The sequence below is a fragment of the Myxine glutinosa genome, chromosome 12, assembly GCF_964187855.1.
Source record: "Myxine glutinosa chromosome 12, kmMyxGlut1.1, whole genome shotgun sequence".
Taxonomy (NCBI): domain Eukaryota; kingdom Metazoa; phylum Chordata; class Myxini; order Myxiniformes; family Myxinidae; genus Myxine; species Myxine glutinosa.
Genome location: NC_136272.1, coordinates 112,981,244 through 113,008,021, shown reverse-complemented (window position 1 = coordinate 113,008,021; position 26,778 = coordinate 112,981,244). Strand labels below are relative to the sequence as shown.

Genomic DNA, 26,778 nt, shown 5'->3' with positions numbered 1-26,778 from the left:
TTCCTGTGTCCACCGTATGCAATTATATCAGGAAGTTTAAGGCCCATGGCACTGTAGCCAACCTCCCTGGACGTGGCCGCAAGAGAAAACTTGATCGAAGATTGCAGCAAAGGATTGTTCGAATGGTAGAGAAAGCACCTCAATCAACTGCCAAACAGATTCAAGCTGACCTTCAGACACAAGGTACGACAGTTGCAACTTGCACCATCCGTCACTAACTCGATGAAAGGGGGTTCTATGGTTGGAGACCCAGGAGGACTTCACTGCTGAGAGAGAGAGACAAAAGAAAGCCTGACTGGAGTTTGCCAAAACACACCTGAACAAGCCAAAATCCTTCTCGGAGAATGTCCTGTGGACAGATGAGACCAAATTAGAGCTTTTTGGTAAAGCACATCATCTCTATTTTTACAGAAAACAAAATGAAGCCTTCAAAGAAAAGAACACCTTCCCTACAGTTAAACATGGAGGAGGTTCAGTGATGTTTTGGGGTTGCTGTGCTGCCTCTGGCACTGGGTGCCTTGAATGTGTGCATGACATCATGAAATCAGGAGATTAACAAGGCCTTTTTGAGCACAATGTTCAACCCAGTGTCAGAAAGCTGGGTCTCCGTTGAAGGTCATGGGTCTTGCAGCAGGACAATGACCCCAAACACACTTCAAAAAGCACCCAGGAATGGTTCAAGACAAAATGCTTGACTGTTCTGAAGTAGCCAGCAATGAGTCCAGATCTAAATCTCATTGAACACCTGTGGGGGGATTTGAAAACAGCAGTTGGGAGAAGGCACCCTTCAAATCTGGGAGAATTGGAGCAGTTTGCACAAGAAGAGTTGGCCAAACTGCCAGTGGAGAGGTGTAGGAAGCTCATAAACTTGGACTTTGTTTTGTGTCATGTTTCGTGTCCACCGTATCGGTGGGTCGATGAATATGTCATCCACATAATGGAACCACACACTGGGCTGCACTAGTAGGGATGGAATGTTGCGTTCTTGCAAATCCTCCCTCACATGTTGGTGACCACGGCCGATACCGGGGAGCCCATGACCATGCCAAAAACCTGTTTGTAATATACTTTGCCACGGGCAAAGTAAGTGGAAGAGAAGCGAGCAGCGAGGACATTGCACAACGTCCATTGGGCTTAAGGCACCCGCAGTCTGTTTCCACCGATCATCTTCAAGAAGCACCGGTTCACCATCTCGTTTGCCAGGGCTATGGGCATGTTGGTAAATAACGAGATGCAGTCAAAAGATAGCATGAACTCATGTGGTTTGATGGTGACCTGTTTCACTCTTTCAGCAAAGGCGGTGTTATTGTACAAGGATCGCTCTGTTTTCCTCCCAAATGCTTCAGAATGTTGGCCAAAATTTTGGGAAAGGCATATAATCCATTAATACATGAGACAGAGTCGTAGTGGGATGCCTTTGTGCACTTTTTGTAGCCTATAGGCCCTGGGAGCCACTCCATTGCTGCTGTATAACATATATGGATACCTTGGCCGACAGTCTTCCATTTGATTTAATTCTGGCAAGCAGCGCGTTTAACCTTCGTTCCTCCTTTGTAGTCGGATCAGAGATTAACTGTTCGTATGTAGTTGCATCCACCAAGATATCCTGCATTTTACTAGTGTACACGAGTCGATCCATTTGCACCGTTGCACGTCCCTTGTCTGCCGGTAAGAATGTAGTTGCTTGCTTGCGCACGCTAGATACGATTTATCTGCCCTGCTCACTGTGCCATCATGCACCAGTCTACCACAGCCTGGGGTTCTTTAGCTCCTGCTTAGTTTGGGATGGATAACTGTATGCATACTTGCCCAAAGCATGGAGTTAGTTTAGTTTACAATAAGTTATTGTGCATAATTGTTTGTTGTCTATTTTTTTGTTTGTCCAGAACCTGTTTTGTGTGCTTAAATTACTAATTGTTCGAGACTTGTTTTGCCTTGTGGTTCTGCCATTTTGCTGCACCGATGGTTTGGTTGAATTGATTACCCCTGGAGGATTAAATTGGTTATAATCCTGAGTTTGATAACTGGCATGTGTTAGAACAAGCATGGAAGATTAAAAAATGTTAAACTTGGTGTCTCATGGTTCCTTTTTCATCTCCAGGTGTTACTGCTCGGAAACTGTGAAATTCATCAATGCGTGTGCCGTCCCTCGGATGGACGATAAGTCTGCCGACATTAGTTGGTGGACGCTAAAGATCCCACGGTGTCCTTCGAAGAGTAGGCGAGCTATCGCCAGCACCCTGACCAAATTCCAAATTCCTGCCCTAACTACAGGGAGCATGCCATGCATCAGCGACCCAGTCTCGCTCTCAACGAATGACGCTGCCCCACAGCTTTGTGTTACAGACAAGAGAAAGTGATGTTCAAGCATTTCCACCTTGTATATTTGATACATGGTGGGTTTGACATACTGTGTTGTCTCTGGTAAATAACATGTGTGGCGCCTCTCCACCCACTTACAATTCGGTGCTAAATAGTCTTATTATTGACCAAGATGTTGATGATTATGATTGTGATGATCTTGTCTGTAGTTGTCCTGAAAATGTCATTTTGAGCTTGTTGTTCTTGTCTTGCTTTTGTTTTTTTCCTCCAATGCCTGTAGGACGACTTCTAGTGATAACCTTGACATGATTGACAACACAAGATCTCTGGAGCTTTCTCCAGACAGGTGAGGGTATCGGGTTAATTCCGAAATTCCACACACGTGTGTTTTCAAAACCCAATTTGATGTTCATCATGTGAATGCACAGAGCTCTTTTGTCATGTCATGTAATCTGAACAAATGCTGGAGGTGAAGAAGGATTTATTGATTTTGGAGATCATTATTTGAATATCTGTTAAGACCAACACTTATCATCAACTTACCAGTGACGGATGTAAATATAGAATGGAAGTTTGAAAAGGGTGGACAATAGATAAACAGCCACTGTTATGGAAGGAACATCAGATGACCCCTGATTGTTGTCACTGCCCCACTGTCATTGCGTTACCTTTTACCCTCGGTCACCCCACTCGTCTATGAGCATGCACTACGTATTCAAAATGAGGGATTATTTCCAAAAGGTTTGGACGATGTCACTATCGAGCATACCTTTGTCTCCACCATGGCTGCCCATACAGGGTTGCAGGTAGAAAACAGTGCTGCGCCTGTAAGGAGGAGATAGGTCGTGGATCTGCCATGTTTATCGAACCGCTGAAGGCTTTCTTCCACCTCGACTGCTTCAAGGTATGGTGGGTTGGCAAGACCAGAGTTGGTGATGATGACACATCCTACTAAGCTAGAGCCAATAAGTCTTTGGGTGTGAAGCAACGTATTTTTTTTTGTTTTAAGCGTTGACTGATGAACCCTGTATATCTTTCGTTCATCTTATAACTGTATGAAATGAATGTTTTGGCCCAATGCTTTCCCGTTTTCTACTTGGATGCTCCTCTGAATCCCCACTAAAAGATTTTCTGTTGTACTATACGGGTCCACGCTCTATTACTAAGCCAGCGGTTTGTTCCATTACCAATCGGCTAGTTATCGCTTGCCAAGCCAGACTGCAAATCATCTTTGATGTGCTCCGTCCCTTTGATGTACCTTATATTTGGTGTCCTGTTTGCTAGCATTACTTGGTGGACGTTAAGGACCCCACAACGTCCTTCATGAAGAGCAAGTGAGATATCGCCGGCAACCTGAGCATATTATGTATTTCTGCACTTGCAGTTGAATATCCTGCATCGGAGTGCTGACTCATCCAGGTTGTAACCCCCAGCGGCCTAGCCAATGAGACTGCCTCAACAGCTCGATGCACCTGCTGTAACAACGAGGAAAATAATAATAATAATTATTATTATGTGGGAATGTGAAAAGTCACTATTTATTTCCAAAGAAATGTAATTTCTTTCATCCTCATAAGTTATATATAACCATAATCATCAGTCTTGGCAGGAGGACAGGAAGGACAAGCTTTGCAACCACAAAGGTGCTCTGTATCTTAGTACATCTTGTTGCCAGTGCACAGGATTATAGTTCGAGATAAAAGTATGTATAAGAAATATTTTACACTAGCAAAGGTAACTGGCGATGGCCCCTGCCTCCTCCCGCCCTTTGCCCTCCCTCCTCCAGCCCTTTGCCCTCCCTCCATCCCACCAGACTCCCACCCGTCCTCACTCCCACCGGACCTCGACCCTCCCTCCCTCCCACTGGACTCCCACCCACCCACCCATCCATCCACCCACCCATCCATCCACCCACCCACCCATCCATCCACCCACCCTCCCTCCCACCGGACTCCCACCCACCCACCCTCCCTCCCACCCACCCACCCTCCCTCCCACCGGACTCCCACCCACCCACCCTCCCTCCCACCGGACTCCCACCCACCCACCCTCCCTCCCACCGGACTCCCACCCACCCACCCTCCCTCCCGACTCCCACCCACCCACCCTCCCTCCCACCGGACTCCCACCCACCCACCCTCCCTCCCACCGGACTCCCACCCACCCACCCTCCCTCCCACCGGACTCCCACCCACCCACCCTCCCTCCCACCGGACTCCCACCCACCCACCCTCCCTCCCACCGGACTCCCACCCACCCACCCTCCCTCCCACCGGACTCCCACCCACCCACCCTCCCTCCCACCGGACTCCCACCCACCCACCCTCCCTCCCACCGGACTCCCACCCACCCACCCTCCCTCCCACCGGACTCCCACCCACCCACCCTCCCTCCCACCGGACTCCCACCCACCCACCCTCCCTCCCACCGGACTCCCACCCACCCACCCTCCCTCCCACCGGACTCCCACCCACCCACCCTCCCTCCCACCGGACTCCCACCCACCCACCCTCCCTCCCACCGGACTCCCACCCACCCACCCTCCCTCCCACCGGACTCCCACCCACCCACCCTCCCTCCCACCGGACTCCCACCCACCCACCCTCCCTCCCACCGGACTCCCACCCACCCACCCTCCCTCCCACCGGACTCCCACCCACCCACCCTCCCTCCCACCGGACTCCCACCCACCCACCCTCCCTCCCACCGGACTCCCACCCACCCACCCTCCCTCCCACCGGACTCCCACCCACCCACCCTCCCTCCCTCCCACCGGACTCCCACCCACCAACGCTCCCTCCCTCCCACCCACCCTCTCTCCCTCCCACCCACCCTCTCTCCCTCCCACCGGACTCCCACCCACCCTCCCTCCCACCGGACTCCCACCCACCCTCCCTCCCACCGGACTCCCACCCACCCTCCCTCCCACCGGACTCCCACCCACCCTCCCACCCACCGGACTCCCACCCACCCTCCCACCCACCGGACTCCCACCCACCCTCCCTCCCACCGGACTCCCACCCACCCTCCCTCCCACCGGACTCCCACCCACCCTCCCTCCCACCGGACTCCCACCCACCCTCCCTCCCACCGGACTCCCACCCACCCTCCCTCCCACCGGACTCCCACCCACCCTCCCTCCCACCGGACTCCCACCCACCGGACTCCCACCCACCCTCCCTCCCACCGGACTCCCACCCACCCTCCCTCCCACCGGACTCCCACCCACCCTCCCTCCCACCGGATTCCCTCCCACGGGATTCCCACCCACCCTCCCTCCCACGGGATTCCCACCCACCCTCCCTCCCACGGGATTCCCCAACCGGACTCCCACCCCCCTCCCTCCCACCGGACTCCCACCCCCCCTCCCTCCCACCGGACTCCCACCCCCCCTCCCTTCCACCGGACTCCCTTCCACCGGACTCCCACCCACCCTCCCTCCCACCAGACTTCCACCCACCCTCCCTCCCACCAGACTTCCTCCCACCCTCCCTCCCACGTTTTCGGCATGTTTTGGGCCGACAGCCTGATGGAAGATCACCGAAGTTCTTTCCATACCAACCGACCACCTCCAGGCACCTATCCCTCTCCACATCGTTTCTTCAGCTCAGACCTTCCCCCACCCCCCCCCCCCCCCCCTCTCTCTATATTCACCATAGCTTTGCTTTCAGCAATTTCCCACAGCATTTCATTTTGGTTTCCCATTCAATGATCCATAGATCAGTAGTTTCAGTTTCACATTTCAACATCAGTTTCACTTTGAGATATCAGTTTAGATTCATCATCGTGTGATGCGACGCGAATCGTGCACGGAAAAGATCGGCAAAACTGATTTTGGGAGGAATATCTTTCGAATTATCTAAGGAGTCTAAAGTTTTTTTGGGGGTCATAAAGGGGTCTAAAATGTTTAAAGAATCAATGATCTTAAAAGGGCCAAATGGGGTCTAAAGGTGTCTAAGGACGAAAGAGCAAAAGGGGTCAAAATTGGCCAAAGTGTCTTAAAAAGTCAATAGGTCTGAAAAGTGTCAAAAGGTGTGTATATATATATATATATATATATATATATATATATATATATATATATATATATATATATATATATATATATATATATATATACGTCTCAAAAGGGTCGAAATGGGTATGAAAGGGTCTAAAGGGTGTAAAAGTCTAAGGAGTCTAAAGGTGTGTAAATGGTCAAAGGGGGTCTAAGGGGTGTAGAATATCTGAGTGTAAAGGCTCTAAAGAGGTCTAAGGGGTGTAAAGGGTTAAAAGGGGTCTAAAGGTGTTCTAAGGGGTGTAAAGGGTTGAAGGGATCTAAGGAGTGTAAAGGGTCTAAGGGGGTGTAAAGGGTCAAAGGGGACTATAGTGTGTAGTGTAACGGGTGTAAAGGGTCTAGATGGGTCTAAAGGGCATAAAAGGAAGTGAAGCTGGAGTGAAGAAAATACCTCAGGTTCGTAAATAGATTAACTTGGGAATGCAACACGACAATAACAGGCCAAATGACCCCCTCATCACATTATAAAACCCCTATTCAGGTACATCGTGGTTAAAAATCTGATGGTAGAATGTTTCATTGTGATTACCTTGGGAGCTCAAAGCAGTATGATCCCAAATAAAGAGCAAAACAACAACTCACCTTGTTGTGAGGATGAGGTAATCGTTGGAGGTTCACCCGTTGTCACGTGATGGTTTGGAGTTGGCGTCACGTGGGTCCTTTCTTCTACAAACTATTTTTCCCTCTTGCGAGTGATGTTAGATGAGCAGTAAAATTTCCTTTAAAATGATGAATAGGTTGTGTTGTACTATTTTCGGTTTTTGAATAATTAGCGCATTTGAGAGGTCACGTGACTCCTTCTTTGCCGAACTTACTGATCATGGTAACGTCTTAATTAAGTTGTTTCTCACATATGATAACATATTTGATGATCGGAGCTCACCATCAAACATTATATTGATATCCATGTTGAAATAGATAAAAATTAGGCTTTTTATAAAAACTTGTGTTTGTGGATCGACCCTCGGAGATCATGGTGACAGGTGGCGGCTTGGATGGTTTTAAGTTATGAACTGTGAGGAAATAACTTTTAAAACCCCTATTATGGTGCAGGGTGGTAAAAGGTGTTATCCTACAAAGTTTTGTGCCAATTAACCGTGGGAGCTCAGAGGAGTCGGTTCACAAACAAACAAACAAACAAATGGACATTTTGCTTTTATATATATATATATATATATATATATATATATATATATATATATATATATATATATATATATATATATATATATATATATATACAGTGAAACCTTGACTTACGAGTTTAATTCGTTCTGTGACCGAGCTCGTAACTCAATTTGCTTGTTTCTCAAATTAAATTTCCCCATTAAAATGAATTGAAATGCTATTAATCCGTTCCAGCCCGCCAAAAAAAACACACCAATTTTTTTTGTTACGTGTTTTTAAATAAGAAAAATGTACTTTATAAATAACAAATAATGTATAAACAAGCACGACCTCGTATATACTGTACATAATAAAAGAGAATGTAAAGAAATAAACTGGTTTTATTAAGTGTATTTACTCACACTCCTCACTGTATTTACTCACTGTATTTACTGACACTGTCAACCACACAAACAACAACTTCTCCATCTCTTCATGGACAGAGGTCTGGAGCTTTGAAATAATCTTAACGCCCTTGGCTGGCGTTATAGCCTTTATCGACTCCTTCTGCTTCAAAATCGTATATATCGTAGAAGTACTACGATCGTACTGCCTCGCCAAGTCGACAACACGCACACCTCGCTCAAGTTTTTCGACGATTACGTGTTTTATATCCAAGCACATCAACCTTTTCTTCTTCTCAGCACTGCCCTTGGCACTCAATTTCTTAGGACCCATGGTTAAAACTAAGAAATTTTCCAAAATAAACAAAATGCGAAAACAAAGCAACAGCGATACGGCAGAGATGCTTGCACGGCAAGATAACCACGTGAACTGAACGCTCGCTGGGCCACCTAGTGGCGGGTGGCGTAAGCTCGCTCGCTCGTAACTCAGATCTCGGCTCGCATCACAAAGCAAAAAATCGACCGAGCGACGGCTCATATCTCGGAAAACTCGTAAGTTGGTGCACTCGTAAGTTAAGGTTTCACTGTATATATATATATATATATATATATATATATATATATATATATATATATATATATATAAAAGATTACAATTGTTTTAAGACTCAAGAGTTCATAGAACACGATACCCTCTGCAGTGTTCGAGTATTGTACATATGTGCAGAGTGGCCACAAAGTCCTGATGCACGCAGTTAGAATTTAGTTAGAATTTATCTGTATACTCCCCTCCATTCTCCACACAAATTTGAATTTTTCTCTATGTTCTTCTGGACATCTTCTTCCATGTTGAGGGTTGGAGGTCATAAAAGCAGCTCCTCCCTCCCTCCTTCTCCCGCATAAAAGCAAACTCTTCTGTTTGCATAAAAGCAGCTCCTGACAGCTGTTTTGAGGTCTTCAACTGTTGTTAGGCGGAGATTAGAAATTTCCTCTTTCACAATGCCCCCAAAGAGAGTTGTCACATGTTAAGTCCAAACTTCGAGGAGGCCACACTATCTCAGATCCATGTCCAATCCATCGTCCACTGAATTTGTCATCGAGATATTCTCTAACTGCGAGAGCATAATGTGCTGGTGCACCATCTTGTTGCAGGATAGCTGTTGCCTCGAGACCTCTTTCCCGCAGTTGTGGAACAAACCATGTCTGAAGCTTGTTAAAATAAGTAGTGTGATTGACACTTGTATTGCAAAAATATGGTCCGATCAAGTGATCTGAAATTGCTGCCCACATCATGACATGAGGAGAATGCTGTTCAATTTCCTCATAAAAATGACGATTTTCTTTGCACCAAAAAAACACATTCCTGGATCGATTGCTGAGGTAAATAGCACACTCATCCGAAAAAAATACGCTTCGTCTTGATTTCATGGCGGGAAATTGCTGCAGAAGAACCTTGCTCTAAATCAAGTCAAATCAAGGACACTCCCTGTTGAAAAAGCCTTCTTCTCCCATGCCCGCATCGTGTCACGGGTAGGAGCTGGCTTACCGAACCTCTGCAAAAATCTTTTCCTTATGTCGTCAAAACTTGCTCAGTCTCGCGTGTGGTCGTGAACCCAACACAAGTAATTAGTGTCTCTTCTATCATGTACTGACTGGTGTCCGTCATGCTGAGGCCGTACTTGGAAAACAAATAAAACCACATGGTATTCATAGAATACTTACCCTGCGCAGTCAACTTGGTGTGAGCCAACTCTTCTGTTTGTGAACTTCTTTTTTTTTGATCCAATATGGCTGCCAGATCACGTGAGCGATGACATCATAAATTTATATTCTCTAATATAATTGTTGCAGAGATCACGCTCAATAAATTTCAAACTGATCAGACTAAGCGTTGTCCCTGTCAAATTAGGACGTCATAATTATGGCATCAATGACATCATCGTTAACAACACCTATTCCCCATATGGAGTTATTTACAATGAGCCATGTTTCAATTTTTTTCATAGAGCGGTTTTGGAGATAGAGGTGCAACGTTTTTTGGTTTTTTGGTTTTTCCAAGATGGCGCCTGTAACACATGACCTATGATATCATGATTATCATTAAAATATTCTAAAGGAGGAGGCGCTCCAATGGTGAAAATTTCGTGTCCATCAGACCAACAGTTGCTGAAAAAAAATTAATAATGATCGGATGGACAAGTGTTGTATTTGTCGAATTATGACGTCATAATTAAAGTACCGATGACATCATCATTAACATATCTTATTCCACAAGCGGAGTACTTGACAATGAGGCCCTCCTATGGTGAAAATTTCATGTCAATCGGATCAACAGTTGCTGAGAAAATGAATTTTTAAAATGCAGACACGGCACACGGCACAAGTACGGCACACACACACACACACACACACACACGTACGTACGTACCTGAATGCTTAACCCTGCTTTTCGCTTCGCGAATGCAGGGTAACAAATGAGTAGCAGAGGACACACTATTATGCATCGGGACTTTGTGGCCACTCTTTACTTCAATTTTAATAGAATACCGATTTTAAAGATCGTTTAAAAAATCCGAAACTTTAGCGCTACTGAAGCAGTTTTATGCACCACCCTTATACACTATAATAAGATGACGTTCAGTCGCACTTTGAGAAGGAGGCTTTATTGATCATAGAACGCAGCATCAATCAGCATTGTACGTGGCCAAATTGATGGCCTCTTCTTCACCCCGATACTGCACACTCCTGCATGCCAAAGTCCTCCCATGCTATATATCAATGTATAGAATGGTTCTTCGAAGTATTATGAAGTGCATTTGTGTTCTACAGAGTTCAAGTCTATAATTCAATTCAAATATTTAAAGTGGTTTTAAGGTGTAGAAATAAGTCTTCTGGGGGTTACCACCATTTTACGCAGTCTATTACATCACCCTATTTAATACGTTACATTAGTTCTTCGTGTTGTTTATGACGTCCTTAAAAACACTGAGTTTTCTTTTCACTTTGTGTGCATGGGTAAAAAGTCTGGTCAGTTTGAGATAAAAGTGGTGAAATAAGTGAATATTTAGTTTTATTCTTAGTTGCGGTTGATAAAAAGGCGAGCGGTAAGAAGCGTAAGGTTGACTCAGAGTTCCATGCTTTTCAGTTACGAGTCCGAACGATTAGTTGCATTACTTATCTGTACATGTGCTGTTTAAATAGCTAACAAATCACAAAACATGTATCTGGCCTGCACCAAGTTTAACACTAGCTGTCGCAGCCCTCGGCCAAAGAAAGTTTCTCCAACTCTGCTCTCCACCATTTATTCTTGTACTCTTGAGATGTCAGTTCGATGTCTAATTTCAGTCTGTTTGTCATGATGTTCGCAAGTCTGCGTGTGGATAAACCAGGTTGTCCAATTGCTTTCACCGTGCACGGTACGAACTATAGTACACATGATAAACGAGTGTAATTGATTTTAGGTATAGCGGCTTGATAATACGTCTGTCACAATCAAATTGATTTAAAGACCTTTTTTTGGCAAACCCACATTAATTATTTGATCTGAGCAGAAGAGATCAAGAAGTCCTAGATTAAACCACAAATTGTACTGCTGTGATTTTTATGCTTTTGATTATGATTATGATTTTTATTGATTTATGTGCTGTAAATTGTACAAATGATGCACAACTTATTTTTAGCTATCCTGCCCACAAACAGAAAGACAGACAGACACAGAAAAACAGGGATAAAAACATAACCTCAATCCACATTAGGTGACGGAAGTAGTTTTCATCCCTGTTTTTCTGTCTGTCCTGTCTGTCCTGTCTGTCCTGTCTGTCCTGTCTGTCCTATCTGTCTATCTGTTTGTGGGCAGTATATCTAAAAATAAGTTGTGGACGGATTCACACAAAACTCTGTGGACAGGTCGAGTATCTGAAGTGGTTGAATTTATTGCATTTTGTTGAAGATCCGTATCCAGAAACAAGAATTTTAAAGTGGTTAGTCACTATTGAGAGAAGGGGCCAAAAACGATATAAGCACGATATCTCAAAAAGTTATGGACGAATTATGACAAAACTTGGTGGATGAGTGAGTGGTTCAGTGAAAAGAACAAGTGGATTACATTTAGATTCAGGTCCAGATCCAGATCCGGCCGATCTGTGGGATCCAAAACCTAAACTGTTAAGCCTGGCAGAGAGAGAGATATGCCCTCGACCGAATGTCATTCTCGTTGTATTATGAGAACTATGTCCGACTGTTTGTCTGACTGTCTTTCTCGGTCCTGGCAGTGTGGTGTGTGCCACAAAGTCCTGTCGCAAGGTGGATCCTCGATTGATGTTCGACTTCAACAAGGCATCCTCCACTGCAAGGACTGCTGCGACAATAGTATGGACGTCGCACACTCTTTCTGGCAGACTGGACCGGATTGGATGAAGTACTTCCTCCTCACTTTCTTTTCTTTCCTCTCCCCCTTTCCCCCTTTCCCTTCCTCCAGGTTCCATCGGTGCAAAGGAAGAGAGGGTACATTGTAATTGAGCGGTTGAGGAATTGCTGAGGATGAAAAAAAAAAAGCGATGAAGATTTATTTTCCCTTGCTCTTCTCTTTCTTCCCACTATTTGCTTTGCACATTCTGAATTCATTCACAATGCAATTGAATTTCCATCATCATTAATGTTATTATTAGTATTATTAGTATTATTTGTAACCAGTTCTCGCTTTCGCTGTTCCCATTCCTGTTGCTTTTTTGAACACGGATGGTTACGTCAGCAATGTTGCTTCGTCCCAGAGTCTTCCTGGGCTACCGTTAGATGTTTATGGCACTTTGGAATGAGCTTGGGTTAACGGCACAGAACAGGGTGATTGTATGGTGATGAATTTGGGATTGTTTATTTTACTATTATTTGCCAAGGGAGGGAAAAAGATTTATGTTTTATTTTATGCAATTTAATTAAGGATTGTTTTAACACTTATTTCGGTTTTGACCAAGGCTCAACTCTGCTGCTAAATTGAGCAAAATTGTCCTCTCGTTACATTGACACGGCAGTTGCACTCATTCACCAACTTTTTTTTTTTGGATCCAATAAGTCAGATGCATCGTGGTTGAAGGATTGTGATGCAGGAAGCTTATTTCCATGATCTTGAGGATTGGAAGGAGGAAGTGTTTCAGGTTCTGCTGTGTTGGGTACAAGAGAGGTTTCCCTACTGACTTGTGCTCCCACATGTTTCATTCCCTCTTATTAAACCTGCACCCCTTGCTTGTCTTGTCATCATTTTCATTTTCATTACTACTCATATCTTAGATTTGTATATTTCTGATTTTTTTTTGAAAAATGTGCTCATATGTGTAAACCCTAAGCCTTACAGTGTAAGGGAAGCTTTCATGCATATTATTTACTTGTGTTTTGATCTCCTTTTTCCACTGGAGTTTTATTCTGTTTTCTTTATCGCTCTCTTCATTTGCACTTCTCTTTTTGCTTTTTTCCACTCCTCCTTTCTTTCTCTCTTTCTTTCTGTCTCTTCTTTCTCTCTCTCTTTCTCCCTCTCTCTCTCTCTTGCCCTGTTGCTTCTCCTCTTCTCTCTCTCTCTCTCTCTCTCTCTCTCTCTCTCTCTCTCTCTCTCTCACCCTGTTGCTTCTTCTCTCCCCCCCCCCTCTCTCTCTCTCTCTCTCTCTCTCTCTCTCTCTCTCACCCTGTCACTCCTTCTCCTCCTCCCTCTCTTGCCCTGTCACTCCTACTCTCTCTCCCTCTCTCACCACATCGCTCCTCCTCCTCCTCCTCCTCCCCCCTCTCTCTCTGGCCCTGTCGCTCCTCCTCTCTCTCTCCTCCTCTCTCTCTCCTCCTCTCTCTCTCCTCCTCTCTCTCTCCTCCCCTTCTCTCTCTCTCTCTCTCTCTTGCCCTGCCGCTCCTCTCTCACCCTGTCGCTCCTCTCTCACCCTGTCGCTCCTCTCTCACCCTGTCGCTCCTCTCTCACCCTGTCGCTCCTCTCTCACCCTGTCGCTCCTCTCTCACCCTGTCGCTCCTCTCTCACCCTGTCGCTCCTCTCTCACCCTGTCGCTCCTCTCTCACCCTGTCGCTCCTCTCTCACCCTGTCGCTCCTCTCTCACCCTGTCGCTCCTCTCTCACCCTGTCGCTCCTCTCTCACCCTGTCGCTCCTCTCTCACCCTGTCGCTCCTCTCTCACCCTGTCGCTCCTCTCTCACCCTGTCGCTCCTCTCTCACCGTGTCACTCCTCCTCTCTCCCTGTCGCCCCTTCTCTCTCTCCCTCTCTATTCCTCTCTCTCCCTCTCTCTCGCCCTGTCGCTCCTTCTCTCTCTTGCTTTGTCGCTCCTCCTCTCGCTCCTTCTCTCACCCTGTCACTCCTCCTCTCTCTCCCTCTCTTGCCCTGTCACTCCTACTTTCTCGCCTTTTTTTCTTCCAGCACCTATCAACATTGCCAATCAGCTCTGCTATTACCTGATTAATGTAAACGTTTCCCCCCAATAAATTGGGTTTGTGCATCTGTTGTCATTTTGCTTTCATCGGAGAAACCTGAACTTTACAACTTTTGTGGTGAGTAGGAATATTTTCATTCTTTAGTTATTTTGGCACCTTATTTTTCGTGTAGCTACACTTTTCCCACCACCTGCAAAACACAACTCTGGCACAGGAGTTGAGAGCTTTCAGGTCGTCTGTTCCGCAAGGCTCTAGTAAGAGAGGGCAATCTAGGAGATGTTCCATTGTTTGCGTCTAGAGAAACCTGTAAAATTGTTTGGCAACCTGTAAATACTATATCAAGTAGAGCATACTAACGATACAGTTGTAGACATTGTGTTTGTAATCCTTTTTGGTGAGGGGAGGAGGTGGGGAAGAAAAGATATGGTGCACCGCCTACTTGAAGTGCTGGAGGGAAGAGTGGGATTGAAGAGCCTCAGAAAGGCAGTTTTACAAATGGGGGAGAGGAAGTTTGCAGTAATCTGGGATTTTGGAAGTTTAATCAGGAAGTGGTTACTCCAAGAATGCAAGTGTCTGGGAGCTGAGGGAGCAAGGAGAAGCAGTAAATACAGTGGCCACTGATCTGTCTTCGGTGTGAAATTACCAGGCTTGGTGCTTCAGCCTCATTGTGGGAGAAGAACCATCCATTCAACCCCCGTGTAAAAGGGTGCTAAGTTCGAATGCGTTACGTCACAACGACGTGATATCCACACGTCGCAAATGTGGACACTGAAAACTTCCAGGAAGTGTGCAACGACCACCGCACAGGACCAAAGTGGCCATTGGTGGTGCAGTCAAGAAGTAACGGGCCAAATGGACCCCCACCCCCTGGGTCTTTTACCCTGGAGAGGCTGAAAAGCTTTTAATTTCTTCAACCGTCATAGATGTGTTCTGGGGTGTGGGTTGTTACATATGTGGTTGTCCTCATCATTTAGAAAGTGTGGATACACTTGGATGAACGTGAATGTGTCTGTCGTGGTATCATTTATATCCTCTGGGATTAAAGCGTGTGTGTTTCTTGAGTGATGTGTATGCAATCATACCGTCAGAAAGGAGGTCGGAATGAAGTTTAAAATTCCATTGTACAAAGATCTAAAAATCTCACAGGGCTTCTGAGAGACATTCTCCTGTGTGATGGATGAAAACAAGACAACACAACACAACATGCATTTTAAGGCCATTTTCCCTGCTAGAGTGGGGGTTAGCAAAACACAAAATAAGGGGAGTGGTAGACAAGATGGGGAGAGAGGGCGAAGGACACAAACAACATTTGAGAGCAGGGACATCGAGAGAACTGTGGGAGGGAGACGGCTTGGGGGGAGGTGGGAGAGGTATAAAACATATGGACACTGCAAGGACTTCCAGGAAAGAAGTTGGAATTTCGAAAAAGTGTATCTGAGGTGAATTAGCGGGGGTAGAAAAGATCAAGGTTTTGGATGGGGGAAGATAAGAGATGGTGGTGAACAGCTGTTTTCAAGACCTGGAGGGAGGAGTGGGATTGAAGGGAGTGGGGGAGTTTGTTCCAGAGGTGGGAAAAAAGGGGAATAAAACAATGAAGGTGAGCAGAGAGCCTAGATTTTGGCAGTTTAACCATAAGAGGGTTACTGGCAGATCTTGTGCGACCTGTAGGAATATTTGGGGGACAGAGCACAGAGAGAGCTGGGGGAGCAAGGCCGGAGAGAAGTCGGTAGAAGACAGAAAGACCACCAACCTGCCTGCGATGAGTGAGTGAACGGCACTCGGAGTTAGCTTCATCACAGGAGATTCCAATGATTCTGAAAGCTTTGGTTTCAACAGCGTGAATTCGAGCTAGGTGTGAGGCAGGAGCACCGGCCCAGAGGAGGGAACAGTATTCCATTGAGCTGCGGATGAAAGCCTTGTATGTGGTGAGGAGTTCAGTTGTGCCAAGGAAAGACTTCGCACGATGGAGGATGCCCAGTCGGCGACTGGCATTGGAGGCCATCTTGGAAATGTGGTTTTCCCAAGAAAGATCATGGCAGATAGTGAGACCCAAAAGCTTGAGCGACAGAACTTCTTGGAGAGGATTGTTGAGAAAGTAGATTGGAGGGTTTTCCAGTCGGTCTTTTCGGAGAGACATAGTAAGAGTGTGAGATTTGTCAGGATGAAAGACATGTTGCACTTGTTTGACCAGTCTGTGATTTTGTACAGGTCTGCAGAGGGTGAGGAGGCTGCAGACTGCCGATCTGAGGGATGAGGGTTTTCCAGAGAGTTGGAGAGATCATTGATGAAGACCAGAAAAAGCACAGGGCCCAGAACACTACCTTGGGGAACTCCAGCCAGAACAGGAAGGGGCGATGAGAGAAATCCATTCAGGGCCACACGTTGACTACGACCAGAGAGGAAGTCCGCAAGCCAAGCGTCTTTGGGCTTCTTGAAAAGCGCTATATAAAATAAATGTATTATTATTAGGCGTGGAGATTTACATGGATACCATAGGAGGACAGTTTGGTAAGCAGAGCTGGGTGCCAGACCGTATCGAAGGCACGTAATATGTCAAGGGAGACAGCTCTGATTTCCTGTTTGGCATTTCGGACCTCCATCCATTGTTGAGACAGCAAAAGCAACATGTCCAGAGTAGAATGCTGATCTGAATCCAAATTGATGATCGGAGATCAAGCCATTGGAGAAGAGGAAGGATTTGATGTCCAAAGCAATGATGGATTCCATGACTTTGCTGATAATTGGGAGCAGCCTGATTGGTCTGTAGTTGCCAGGATCTGTTTTTGCACCTTTTTGTGTAAAGCGGTAATGTTTGCTGATTTCCATTATGCTGGCAGATGACCTTGAGCAAAAGAGAGGGTGAAAAGAACAGAGAGAGGGTGAGATAGAGCGGAAGAGCAGGATTTTATGACCCGTGGGCTGATGCCGTCTGGTCCAGTTGAAGAATCAGAGTCGAGGTTTGACAAAAACTTCTCCACCTTGTCAGGAGAGAAGGATACAGAGTCCAGGAGCAGTTGGGTTCGACTGGGTAAGGTGGGAACGGAGAGAGATGGGTTTTGGACCCAAGATTTTGAGGCAAACGCAGAGTTGAGGCATTCGGCTTTGTCACGTGTGGTGTCAACTGTGTAGCCATTTGAGGTGAGGGAGGGGATGGAGGGGGAACAAACACCAGAAACGGATTTGACCAGATGCCACCAGGATTTGGAGGAAGGAGACAGTTTTGAGAGTTCATTCTTGAGTGTGGAGAGATAGTGCTTCCTGGCACTCCTGAGGCTAGACACACACTTGTTCCGAGCTTGGTGGAAGGAACTGAGATTGCCTTCAGTTGGACTTGCCTTCCAAGAGGCAAAGGCAAGTTGTTTCAGGGCAACTGCTTCACCACAAGATTCAGTGTACCATGGACGGGAGGAAGGGTAAGACAACTGAAGACGAGATGGGATAAATCTGTGCATGAGAGAGAGAGAGCAGTTTGCTTTGGAAGAATTCCCAGGAAGAATTGATGTCAGAGGCAGTAGAGATGGAAGACCAGTCCAGATGATTGATGGCTGCTTGCAGACTGTGCCAGTCAGCCTCAGTGAAATGCCAGACTCGTCGGCGCCTTAGAGGCTCTCTGAGAATGGCGAGAGAGATGTCCACTTTAACAAGCACATGATCAGAAGAACCGATTGGAGCAGAAGAAGAGCAGCAGACATTTGCAGGGAAGTTTGTCATAACCAAGTCTAGAAGAGAGATACTCCATTGATTGAGATCTGGGTCGGGAAATTGACAGATTGTGTCAGTCCCAATGAGTCGCAGAAGTCCTTTGCTGAGGTGCCATGGCTGGTGAGAGAGGAACCCACACCCAGCCAGCTGGCATGATGACAGTTGAAGTCGCCACATATGGGGAAGAGAGAGTTGGGATGAGTTGATAGAAGTTGGTCCATGTTGTCAGACAGCGACATGTAAATGGAGTCATCACTGTTTGGAGGATGATACAGAACACATGAACAAAAGGTGGGAGCGGAGAGGAAGCCGTAGCCAGAGGTACTCCTGGGGGTGGGGTGGAGAGAGGACAGTGCAAGGAGAGTGGGGAAAATAGTTTTTGATAAAGATAGCCACCCCACCACCAGGACGAGGTTCAGGTCTATCATGCCGGAGGAGGGGGTAACCAGGAAGAGATATTAAGGAATCAGAGACATCTTGAAGGAGGAAAGTTTCTGTTAAGCAGATCAAGTCTGGATTGTCAGAAGCAACCTGAATGGAGAGATCAATCAGGTCTGAGTGAAGGCCCAGGATTTTGAGGTCCATATCGTTAATGAGGAGAGAGGGGGAGCATCGGGTGCAGGAGAGGGGAGGGAAGGGGTAGGGTCCGATGGAGGATGAGGGGAGGTAGGAAAAGCAGTTGATAGTGTGTCAGAGAATACAGAAGAGTTACAAGAAAGGGAAGGATGAGGAGGACGAAGGGTTTGATGGTGATGGGATGAGGCACAGTGAGGGGTTCTTTGGGGGTGAGGGGCAGAGGAAAGTAGAAGGTTGGGGTTGGTGGAGGTATGAGATAGAAGGGAGATGAAGTGGGGAGGAGGCAGCTTTGAGAAGGAGGTGGGAGGGGGGAGAATTGGAGAGGGATGGTAGGGGGGGGGAGATTTGAATGGGAGGGGTAGGGGGGGAGATTTGAATGGAAGGGGTAGAGGGGGAGTTTTGAAGGGGAGGGGGGAGTTGAAATGAGCTGTCAATTGAAAATGGTATCATTCTTAAAGGAGAGAGAGAGTCGTTATATGTAAGAGTATGAGAAACGACATTCTGCAGAAACTCCACTCAGGCCATTTTGGACATGAGAAAACGAAACTGGCGAAGGATACTGTGTACTGGTGTATCGCTAACACGGACATTGATCGGGTCGTGGAATGCTGTCCTCCCTGCCAACGACACCGGAAATCTCAGCTGCCTGAACCACGACAGCAACATGACATTCCGCTCAGACCTTGGAGCAAAGTCGGATGTGATCTGTTCTATTTTGATGCAGCTCAGGTGGCTCGTCATCGCGGATTATTATTCCAAATTTCCTATTGTTCGCAAACTGCCCGAGTCTGCTCCCAGTCGCACGATTATTGCGACCTTGGGACAGATTTTTTCTGAGTTCGGAATTCCTGATACGTTTATGAGTGATAATGGTCTTCATTTCTCCAGCGCAGAATTTCGTTCATTTGACCACATCACGTCATCCCCAACATACCCAAAATCCAATGGATTCATTGAGCGCCAAGGCGAGACAGGGAAATCCATCCTTCGCAAATCAAAAATTGCGGGAAACGACAATCATCTGGCACTGCGAGCTTGGCGGTCCACCCCGGTGAGCTACAGCTTGGCAAGTCCTGCTCAACTTCTAATGGGCAGAAAAATCAAATCGCTGGTACCAACCAGAATCACCAACGTGCACGACGATGACAACCTCATCCATGAGGAGCTGGAGAGGCGCCGCTACTTACAAAAGCTCCACCACGATGGGCATGCTCGGACACACGAAATGTCGGGCCTACACCCTGGACAGCGAGTTCGCGTTCTCAACCACAACACCCATTGTTGGGAGCCGGCCACGGCTCTCCGCATGTCTGAAGAGCCACGGTCATATTTTCTCGCATCACCAAATGGTCAAACACTCCGACGCGACCGAATTCACGTTCAGAAGCTCCCGGCATGGGCTGCGGTGCCCCATCGATCTTCGAGCCAAAACAAGAGTTCTGAAGCCGCAGTGTGGGAACAGTGAACCATCTGCAAGGTTTGATATGAACCTGTGAATCATGACTGTGACGTCACTTGTGCTACCAGGGCAGAGATGGTTCATCAATCTCCCCAGCGTTCTGCCAGTTTTAGTCACAGGTTGCCTCCGTCACAGAACCTGACACCTGTGTATACGACGTCTGGCCGAGCTGTGAAAGCGCCATGCCCTCTTGATCTATAAAACACTTTGCTTATTAGTCAGGACCCTTAGGGATATTTTGGTTCAAATTCTTCCAAAAGCATCAAATTTGGCGCAGATGTTGCCCATGCCATACTCTTTCGATTTTTGACGGGCGCCAAGGGCGGTATGATCCGGGGACCATACCGGTCCATCCCGCCATGTCACCTGACCTATGACGTCATAATTAGGATATGCATCCAATCACATGGCGTACTATAAGTGGTCAAAGTTCAAAATGAATCGATCGAAAAATGAAAGCAGGGATCCATTTTTAAGGTTTTCATAAAATCCAATATGGCCGCCAGGTCACATGACCTATGACGTCATATTTATGACATGTATACAATCATGTATACATGAACCCGGATCATGATCGTACAAAAATTAAACACAAGGATATGGCATACAGTTCATAAAACATCAAAATCCGTACCTTTGTAATTAGACTGATGAACTGCATATGCCTGAAAATTAGGAAATAGACATGTAAATATTTCCTCTAATTGTCAAAAATAAGGTCAGAGTTCGATTACCCAACCCAGAAACATAAAATGGTGAACCTCGCGTAAATCTTGACAAAAAACTAAAAAACCGACATGTTTGACTCAAAAATGACCTTTAAGATGACCTTGAGGGTTGACCTTGACCTCGAATCATCAAAATAACATCATAATTGGATTCTTCGACATCGAAAACCCCTGAAAAGTGGTATTAAAGCGCGGCGTTAAGCGCGCTGCTTGCGAGCAAGGAGGAAGCGGACAAGCGGTAACTTATAAGCGTCTTTATTTCAGGAGCTCACTGTAACACTGGCGCGCTCCGGGCTGCGCGCCCGGTGTATATCATGAGGCCACGCCTACCCCTCGGGCGTGGCCACCGCCCACTTGGTGCGCGGAATGATGTCACCACGCCAGTGGGCTTTTGTGTCCGCCACACGCGCCCCCCCAGAATTCCCGCACACCTGGAGGGCCAGTTTGCGGGGCAGACGAATGACCCGGCCGAAGCGCCCCCTGGTGATCGGCGGCGTCCGGGGTGCAGGGATGCCAGGTGGGATGCCCCTGGCTGCCCCTGGGATGGGTGCAGGACCGGGGGGCGGCGAGGCGGCGGGGCTGGGCGGTGCCGGGGGTCCGCCCGCAGGAGGGCGGCCCCGACGTGGGGGTCGGGCCACTGGCGGTGGATGGTCCACATCGAGGTGGGCCGGCTTGAGGCGGTCTACCGAAACGCGGTCAGGAGTACCGCCGATGTCCAGGGTGAAGTGCTTCGCCCCGGTCTCCAGCACGCGGAAAGGCCCGTCGTACGGGGGCCGCAGTGGTGTCCGATGGGCATCGTGGCGGACGAAGACGTACTCCGCCGTGCGAAGCTCCGGGGCGACGTGCGTCGGTGGGTGCCCGTGGCATGCCGTTGGCACCGGGGCGAACCTCTGGGCGGTCTCTTGCAGAGCAGAGCGCTGCTGTGCTGCGGACCATGGTGCCGTGGAGTCGGGGAGGAACTCGCCCGGCACCGGCAGCGGTTGCGCGAAGACCAACTCCGCCGCGGATGCGCGCAGGTCCTCCTTGGGCGCCGTCCGGAGGCCCAGCAGGACCCAGGGGAGCCTGTCGACCCAGCCGCCGTCGCGGAGGGTGGCCCGGAGCGCGGCCTTCAATGAGTGGTGAAATCGCTCACACAGGCCGTTAGCCTGGGGGTGGTAGGCCGTGGTTCGGTGCAGCCGGACCCCGAGCCCCTGCGCAACTGCCCCCCAGAGCTCCGAGGTGAACTGGGGGCCGCGGTCGGATGAGATGTCTGAGGGGGCGCCGAACCGGGCGACCCAGGTGGCGATGAAAGCCTGCGCGACATCGGCCGCCGTTGTCGACGCCAAGGGCACGGCCTCCGGCCACCGGGTGGTGCGGTCCACCATGGTGAGGACGTAGGTGAAACCCCGCGAGGGGGGCAGAGGTCCCACCAGGTCCAGGTGGACGTGGTCAAACCGGCGTTCCGGCACCGTGAACGGGGCCAACGGGGCCTGGGTGTGCCGGTGCACCTTGGCGCGCTGGCACGCGAGGCACGTCCTGGCCCAGCCGCGGACGGCCTTCCGGAGGCCATGCCAGATGAACTTGTCGGCGATCAGCCTTTGGGAGGCCCTCGCGCCCGGGTGGGACAGGCCGTGGATGGCGTCAAACACCTGGCGCTGCCAGCCCGCGGGCACGATGGGGCGAGGACGCCCGAGGGAGACGTCGCACAAGAGGGCCGCGCCCGCGCCGTCGAACGGCACCTCGGTGACGCGGAGGCCCGTGACGGCGGTCCGCAAGGCCTGGACGTCGGGGTCAGCGGCCTGGTCCGCTGCCATCCGGGCATAGTCGATGCCGAGGTGGACTGCGTGGGCGACGGCCCGGGAAAGGCAATCCGCCACCGGGTTGTCCTTCCCCGCGACGTGCTGGATGTCCGTCGTGTACTCGGACACGGCCAAGAGGTGACGCTGCTGCCGGGCCGACCACGGCTCGGTGACCTTGCCCATCGCGAAGATCAGCGGCTTGTGGTCGACGAAGGCAGTGAACGCACGGCCCTCGAGCAGATGGCAGAAGTGCCTGACCGCCAAGTGAAGTCCGAGCAACTCGCGGTCGAAGGTACTGTAACGGCGTTTGGGCGGGCGAAGCTGCCGGCTAAAGAACGCCAGCGGTTGCCAAGCTCCACGCACCCATTGCTCGTGCACCGCGCCCACCGCGTAGTCCGAGGCATCGGTGGTGAGGGCGATCGGTGCATCGGGCGCCGGGTGCGCGAGCATGGTGGCGTTAGCCAAGGCGAGCTTCGCGCCCGTGAACGCCATGTGCATCTGCTCGGTCCAGGTAACGTCGCCTTTGCCCGGCTTACCTCGGAGAGCTTCGTGCAGGGGGCGCAGGAGCTGGGCGATACGGGGCAGGAACCGATGGTAAAAGTTCACCATGCCCAGGAACTCCTGCAGCCCTCTGATCGTGCGGGGGCGCGGAAACCCCTTCACCGCCTCCACCTTGGCCGGCAGGGGGACGGCTCCGTGCCTGGTGACACGGTGCCCCAGAAAATCGATTATGGCGGCGCCGAACCGGCACTTTGCGGGGTTCACAATCAGGCCATGCTGGCCCAGGCGTTCGAAGAGCGTGCGGAGGTGGCGTAGGTGCTCTTCGCGGGACGCGCTGGCGACGAGGATATCGTCCAGGTAGACGTAGACAAAATCCAAGTCGCGCAGGACGCTGTCCATCAGTCGCTGGAACGCCTGAGCCGCATTCTTCAGACCGAAGGGCATGCGCAGGAACTCGAAGAGTCCGAATGGCGTGATGACCGCCGTCTTCGGGACGTCCTCCGGCCTGACGGGGACCTGATGGTAGCCGCGTATGAGGTCCACCTTCGAGAAGAAGGACCTGCCCGCCAAACGGGCGGAAAAGTCCTGAATGTGGGGGACGGGGTAGTGGTCGGGAGTCGTGGCGTCATTGAGACGGCGATAGTCCCCGCACGGTCGCCATCCCCCGCCGGGCTTCGGCACGATGTGCAGCGGCGACGTCCAAGCGCTCTCTGAGCGCCGAACGATGCCGAGTCGCTCCAGGGTAGCGAACGCCGCTTTTGCCACCGCCAGCTTCGTCGGCTCGAGGCGGCGTGCCCGGGCGTAGACCGGTGGCCCGACGGTGGGGATGTGATGGGCCACCCCGTGCTTGACGGCCCCCCGCCGAGAAGGTGGGCCGCGTGAGGGCCGGGAAGCCGGCGAGGAGGCGGGTGAATGCGTCCACTGCCGGAAGCGTACAGACCAACGTGGCCAGAACCGAACCGTTCGGCAAGCCACTTGGCAAGCCGCTCGTTGAGCTGGGCAACGCACAAGCGAGCGAGCTGAACGTCTCGGCCTGGACAAGACGTCTGCGCTTGACGTCGACCAGGAGCCCATTAGCGCACAGGAAGTCCGCGCCAAGCAGTACCATGGGCACGTCGGCGGTGACGAACGTCCATCGGAAAACCTGCCCTCCGAACCGCAGAGAGAGGCAGCGTTTTCCGTACGTACGGATGGGCGTCCCGTTCGCGGCAAGCAGCGCGGGGCCCCCACCCGCGGCGTGCTTGTCTGACGTGCCGGCGGGAACGACACTCACCTGCGCTCCCGTGTCGCACAGGTAACGGCGCCCGGAGAAGGTGTCCATTATGAACAGCAGATTGCTCGAACGGCCGGCGCTCATCGCCACTATTGAGCGCCGGCCCGGGCGTTTCCCGACCTGTTGAAGGAGCATGGCGGATGACACTGCCGAGCTTCGTGGCCGAACTTGGCGTGGAACCAGCACCAGGTGGTGGAGCTGGAGGAGCGCGGCTGGCTCCGCCAGGCCGGTGGAGTTGGCGGGTTTCCCCGCGGTGGCGGTTTTCGCCGCGGCGGTGGGCGGGGCGTGGCGGCGGTCATGAGGTGCGTATCAGCATGCTGCGTATGCTGTATAAGCTGATGCTGTGGAACAGCAGCATCAGCAGCATCAGCAGCATCAGCCTCGAGGGCCGTGATGGCCACGCCGACTCTCGCCCGCGTGTCCGAAGCGGCGAAGTACCTGTCCGCCTCGGCTGCCAATGCTCGGGGTTCCGTTAGCCCGGTCCCGGCCAACGCGAGGCGAACCTGCGCTGGAAGTTGGCGACGGAAAAGCGCCCGGAATAGAGAACCGGGGGCTTCGTCGCCCAACAGTGACAGCATATGGTCCATTCGGACCGACGGGCGCGTGTCACCGAGCTCGGGGAGATCCAGGAGGCGGTCGGCCCGTGCGTCGTCCGTGAGGCCGAACGTGGCTAGGAGTAGCCGCTTGAGTGCCTCGTACTTGTGGCCGTCCGGTGGGTGGCGAAGGACGGACACAACTCGAGCGGCCGTGCCGGGCCCGAGGGAGGCGACGACGTGGCAATAGCGCGTGTCATCGCCGGTGAGGCGCCGAAGCTGAAATTGGGCTTCGGCCTGGACGAACCAGACTTCGGCCTGAGCCTCCCAAAATTCGGGAAGTTTGATGAAGTTGGCCATGGCAATGGCGTCGCGTGTGGAAGGATCGCTCCGGCAGATCCAACGTCGAGGGGGTCACCAGTAAAGCGCGGCGTTACGCGCGCTGCTTGCGAGCAAGGAGGAAGCGGACAAGTGGTAACTTATAAGCGTCTTTATTTCAGGAGCTCACTGTAACACTGGCGCGCTCCGGGCTGCGCGCCCGGTGTATATCATGAGGCCACGCCAGTAGTGTAATAATGTTGCTTCTGGGACACCTCCGTTTAACATGGGAAATCCCTATCTAATGTCATTTACCCCCTTGTCTTTTTCAAAAATCATAAACACCTCTATTTCTCCCACCCTCATCTTTATGAACCTTTTGTCTGTAGTACCTATCCTTAATGTTGTTCATTAGACCACTCAAACACTACAAATATTTGTTTTCTCTTATAGACCTATCATCCTTCTTCTACATATCATCTGGCAGATTAATCTTTGACCCACTCAAACATTGACCCATTCACTTCCATATTAATTCTTTCCCTCCCTCATTGCCCCTAAACACCTATATTTCTCTCACCCTGTTCTTTACGAACCTTCTAACCTTTTGACATGTTATCCTTATTCATTAGACCACTTAAACACCTGTGATCCTTCTGACCTCATGGACCTTTTAACCTTTTACTCTTAATATCATCTGGTGAATATAACCCACTCAAACAACGACCCTACAAATATTTGTTTATGCGTGGGAAATAATTTAATTCTCCTACAACTCTCTTCACCATCTAATATATTAACAAAAAATATGTTTGAGTTTGGTTCTTTATTAAGATATTTTAACTGAGCTAAGATAAAATGGTAAACCTCCCTCAATGTTCTTGCTTGAGCGCCTCCAGTGCCACATACGATTTTTAAATTAAAGTATATATTTTCCTGACAACCATCAAAGTTTTCCGTCCACTCAAAAATATTTCCATCTTTTTTACCCAATTCACCGGTATTTAAATTAATTCTCTTATTTGTTTTGTGAACTTTTTTACCAGTTGCCTTTTCAATTATACCTATTTGATATTTTTCACATTCATTATGTTTTCCATTTATATACCAAGGTTGATTACACCTCCACTCTTTAGTCTGGTTGATACTTGGTTCTATCATTTATATAATAGTAAAAAAGGCGGCGGTAGCCCGTTAAAATCCCCAACCCCCCCCCCCCTTTTTAACTTATCACTTATATATATCTTATCACTTATATATATCTTATCACTTATGTATATCTTATCACTTATATATATCTTATCACTTATATATATATCTTATCACTTATATACTTATATAACCATAAGGGAGACTATCAATTCCATTTTCTAAAATAAACCTCTTATCATCAAAAGCCCCCAATGCTTTCTTATTTATCTCTTCTGAATATAATTGATGTTTATAACTTCTTATTCCATTAATCTTTCTAAACTCTTCTTTCTTTGTTGTTAAACAGTTATAATAATCCTTAAAGTTTATTGTTTCTTTAATAACATTTTTCTTTACACCTTTTAACTTCTTATCAGTCTTTTCAACGTTATTCACAATGTATTTATAAGCATAAG

General features: G+C 49.2%; 1 protein-coding gene across 1 annotated transcript in view; it reads left to right on the top strand.

The window, feature by feature from the left end:
• LMO7 (LIM domain 7) overlaps window positions 1-13,128 on the top strand; it is a 99,101-nt gene extending 85,973 nt beyond the window's left edge. Inside the window, exons 23-26 of the mRNA XM_068132386.2 lie at window positions 2,603-2,668; window positions 3,121-3,226; window positions 12,162-12,258; window positions 12,368-13,128. Of these exons, the coding sequence (XP_067988487.2) occupies window positions 2,603-2,668; window positions 3,121-3,226; window positions 12,162-12,258; window positions 12,368-12,408 (310 nt within the window). The 3' untranslated portion in view covers window positions 12,409-13,128. The remainder of the gene's footprint in view (window positions 1-2,602; window positions 2,669-3,120; window positions 3,227-12,161; window positions 12,259-12,367) is intronic.
• Window positions 13,129-26,778: the final 13,650 nt, after the last annotated feature.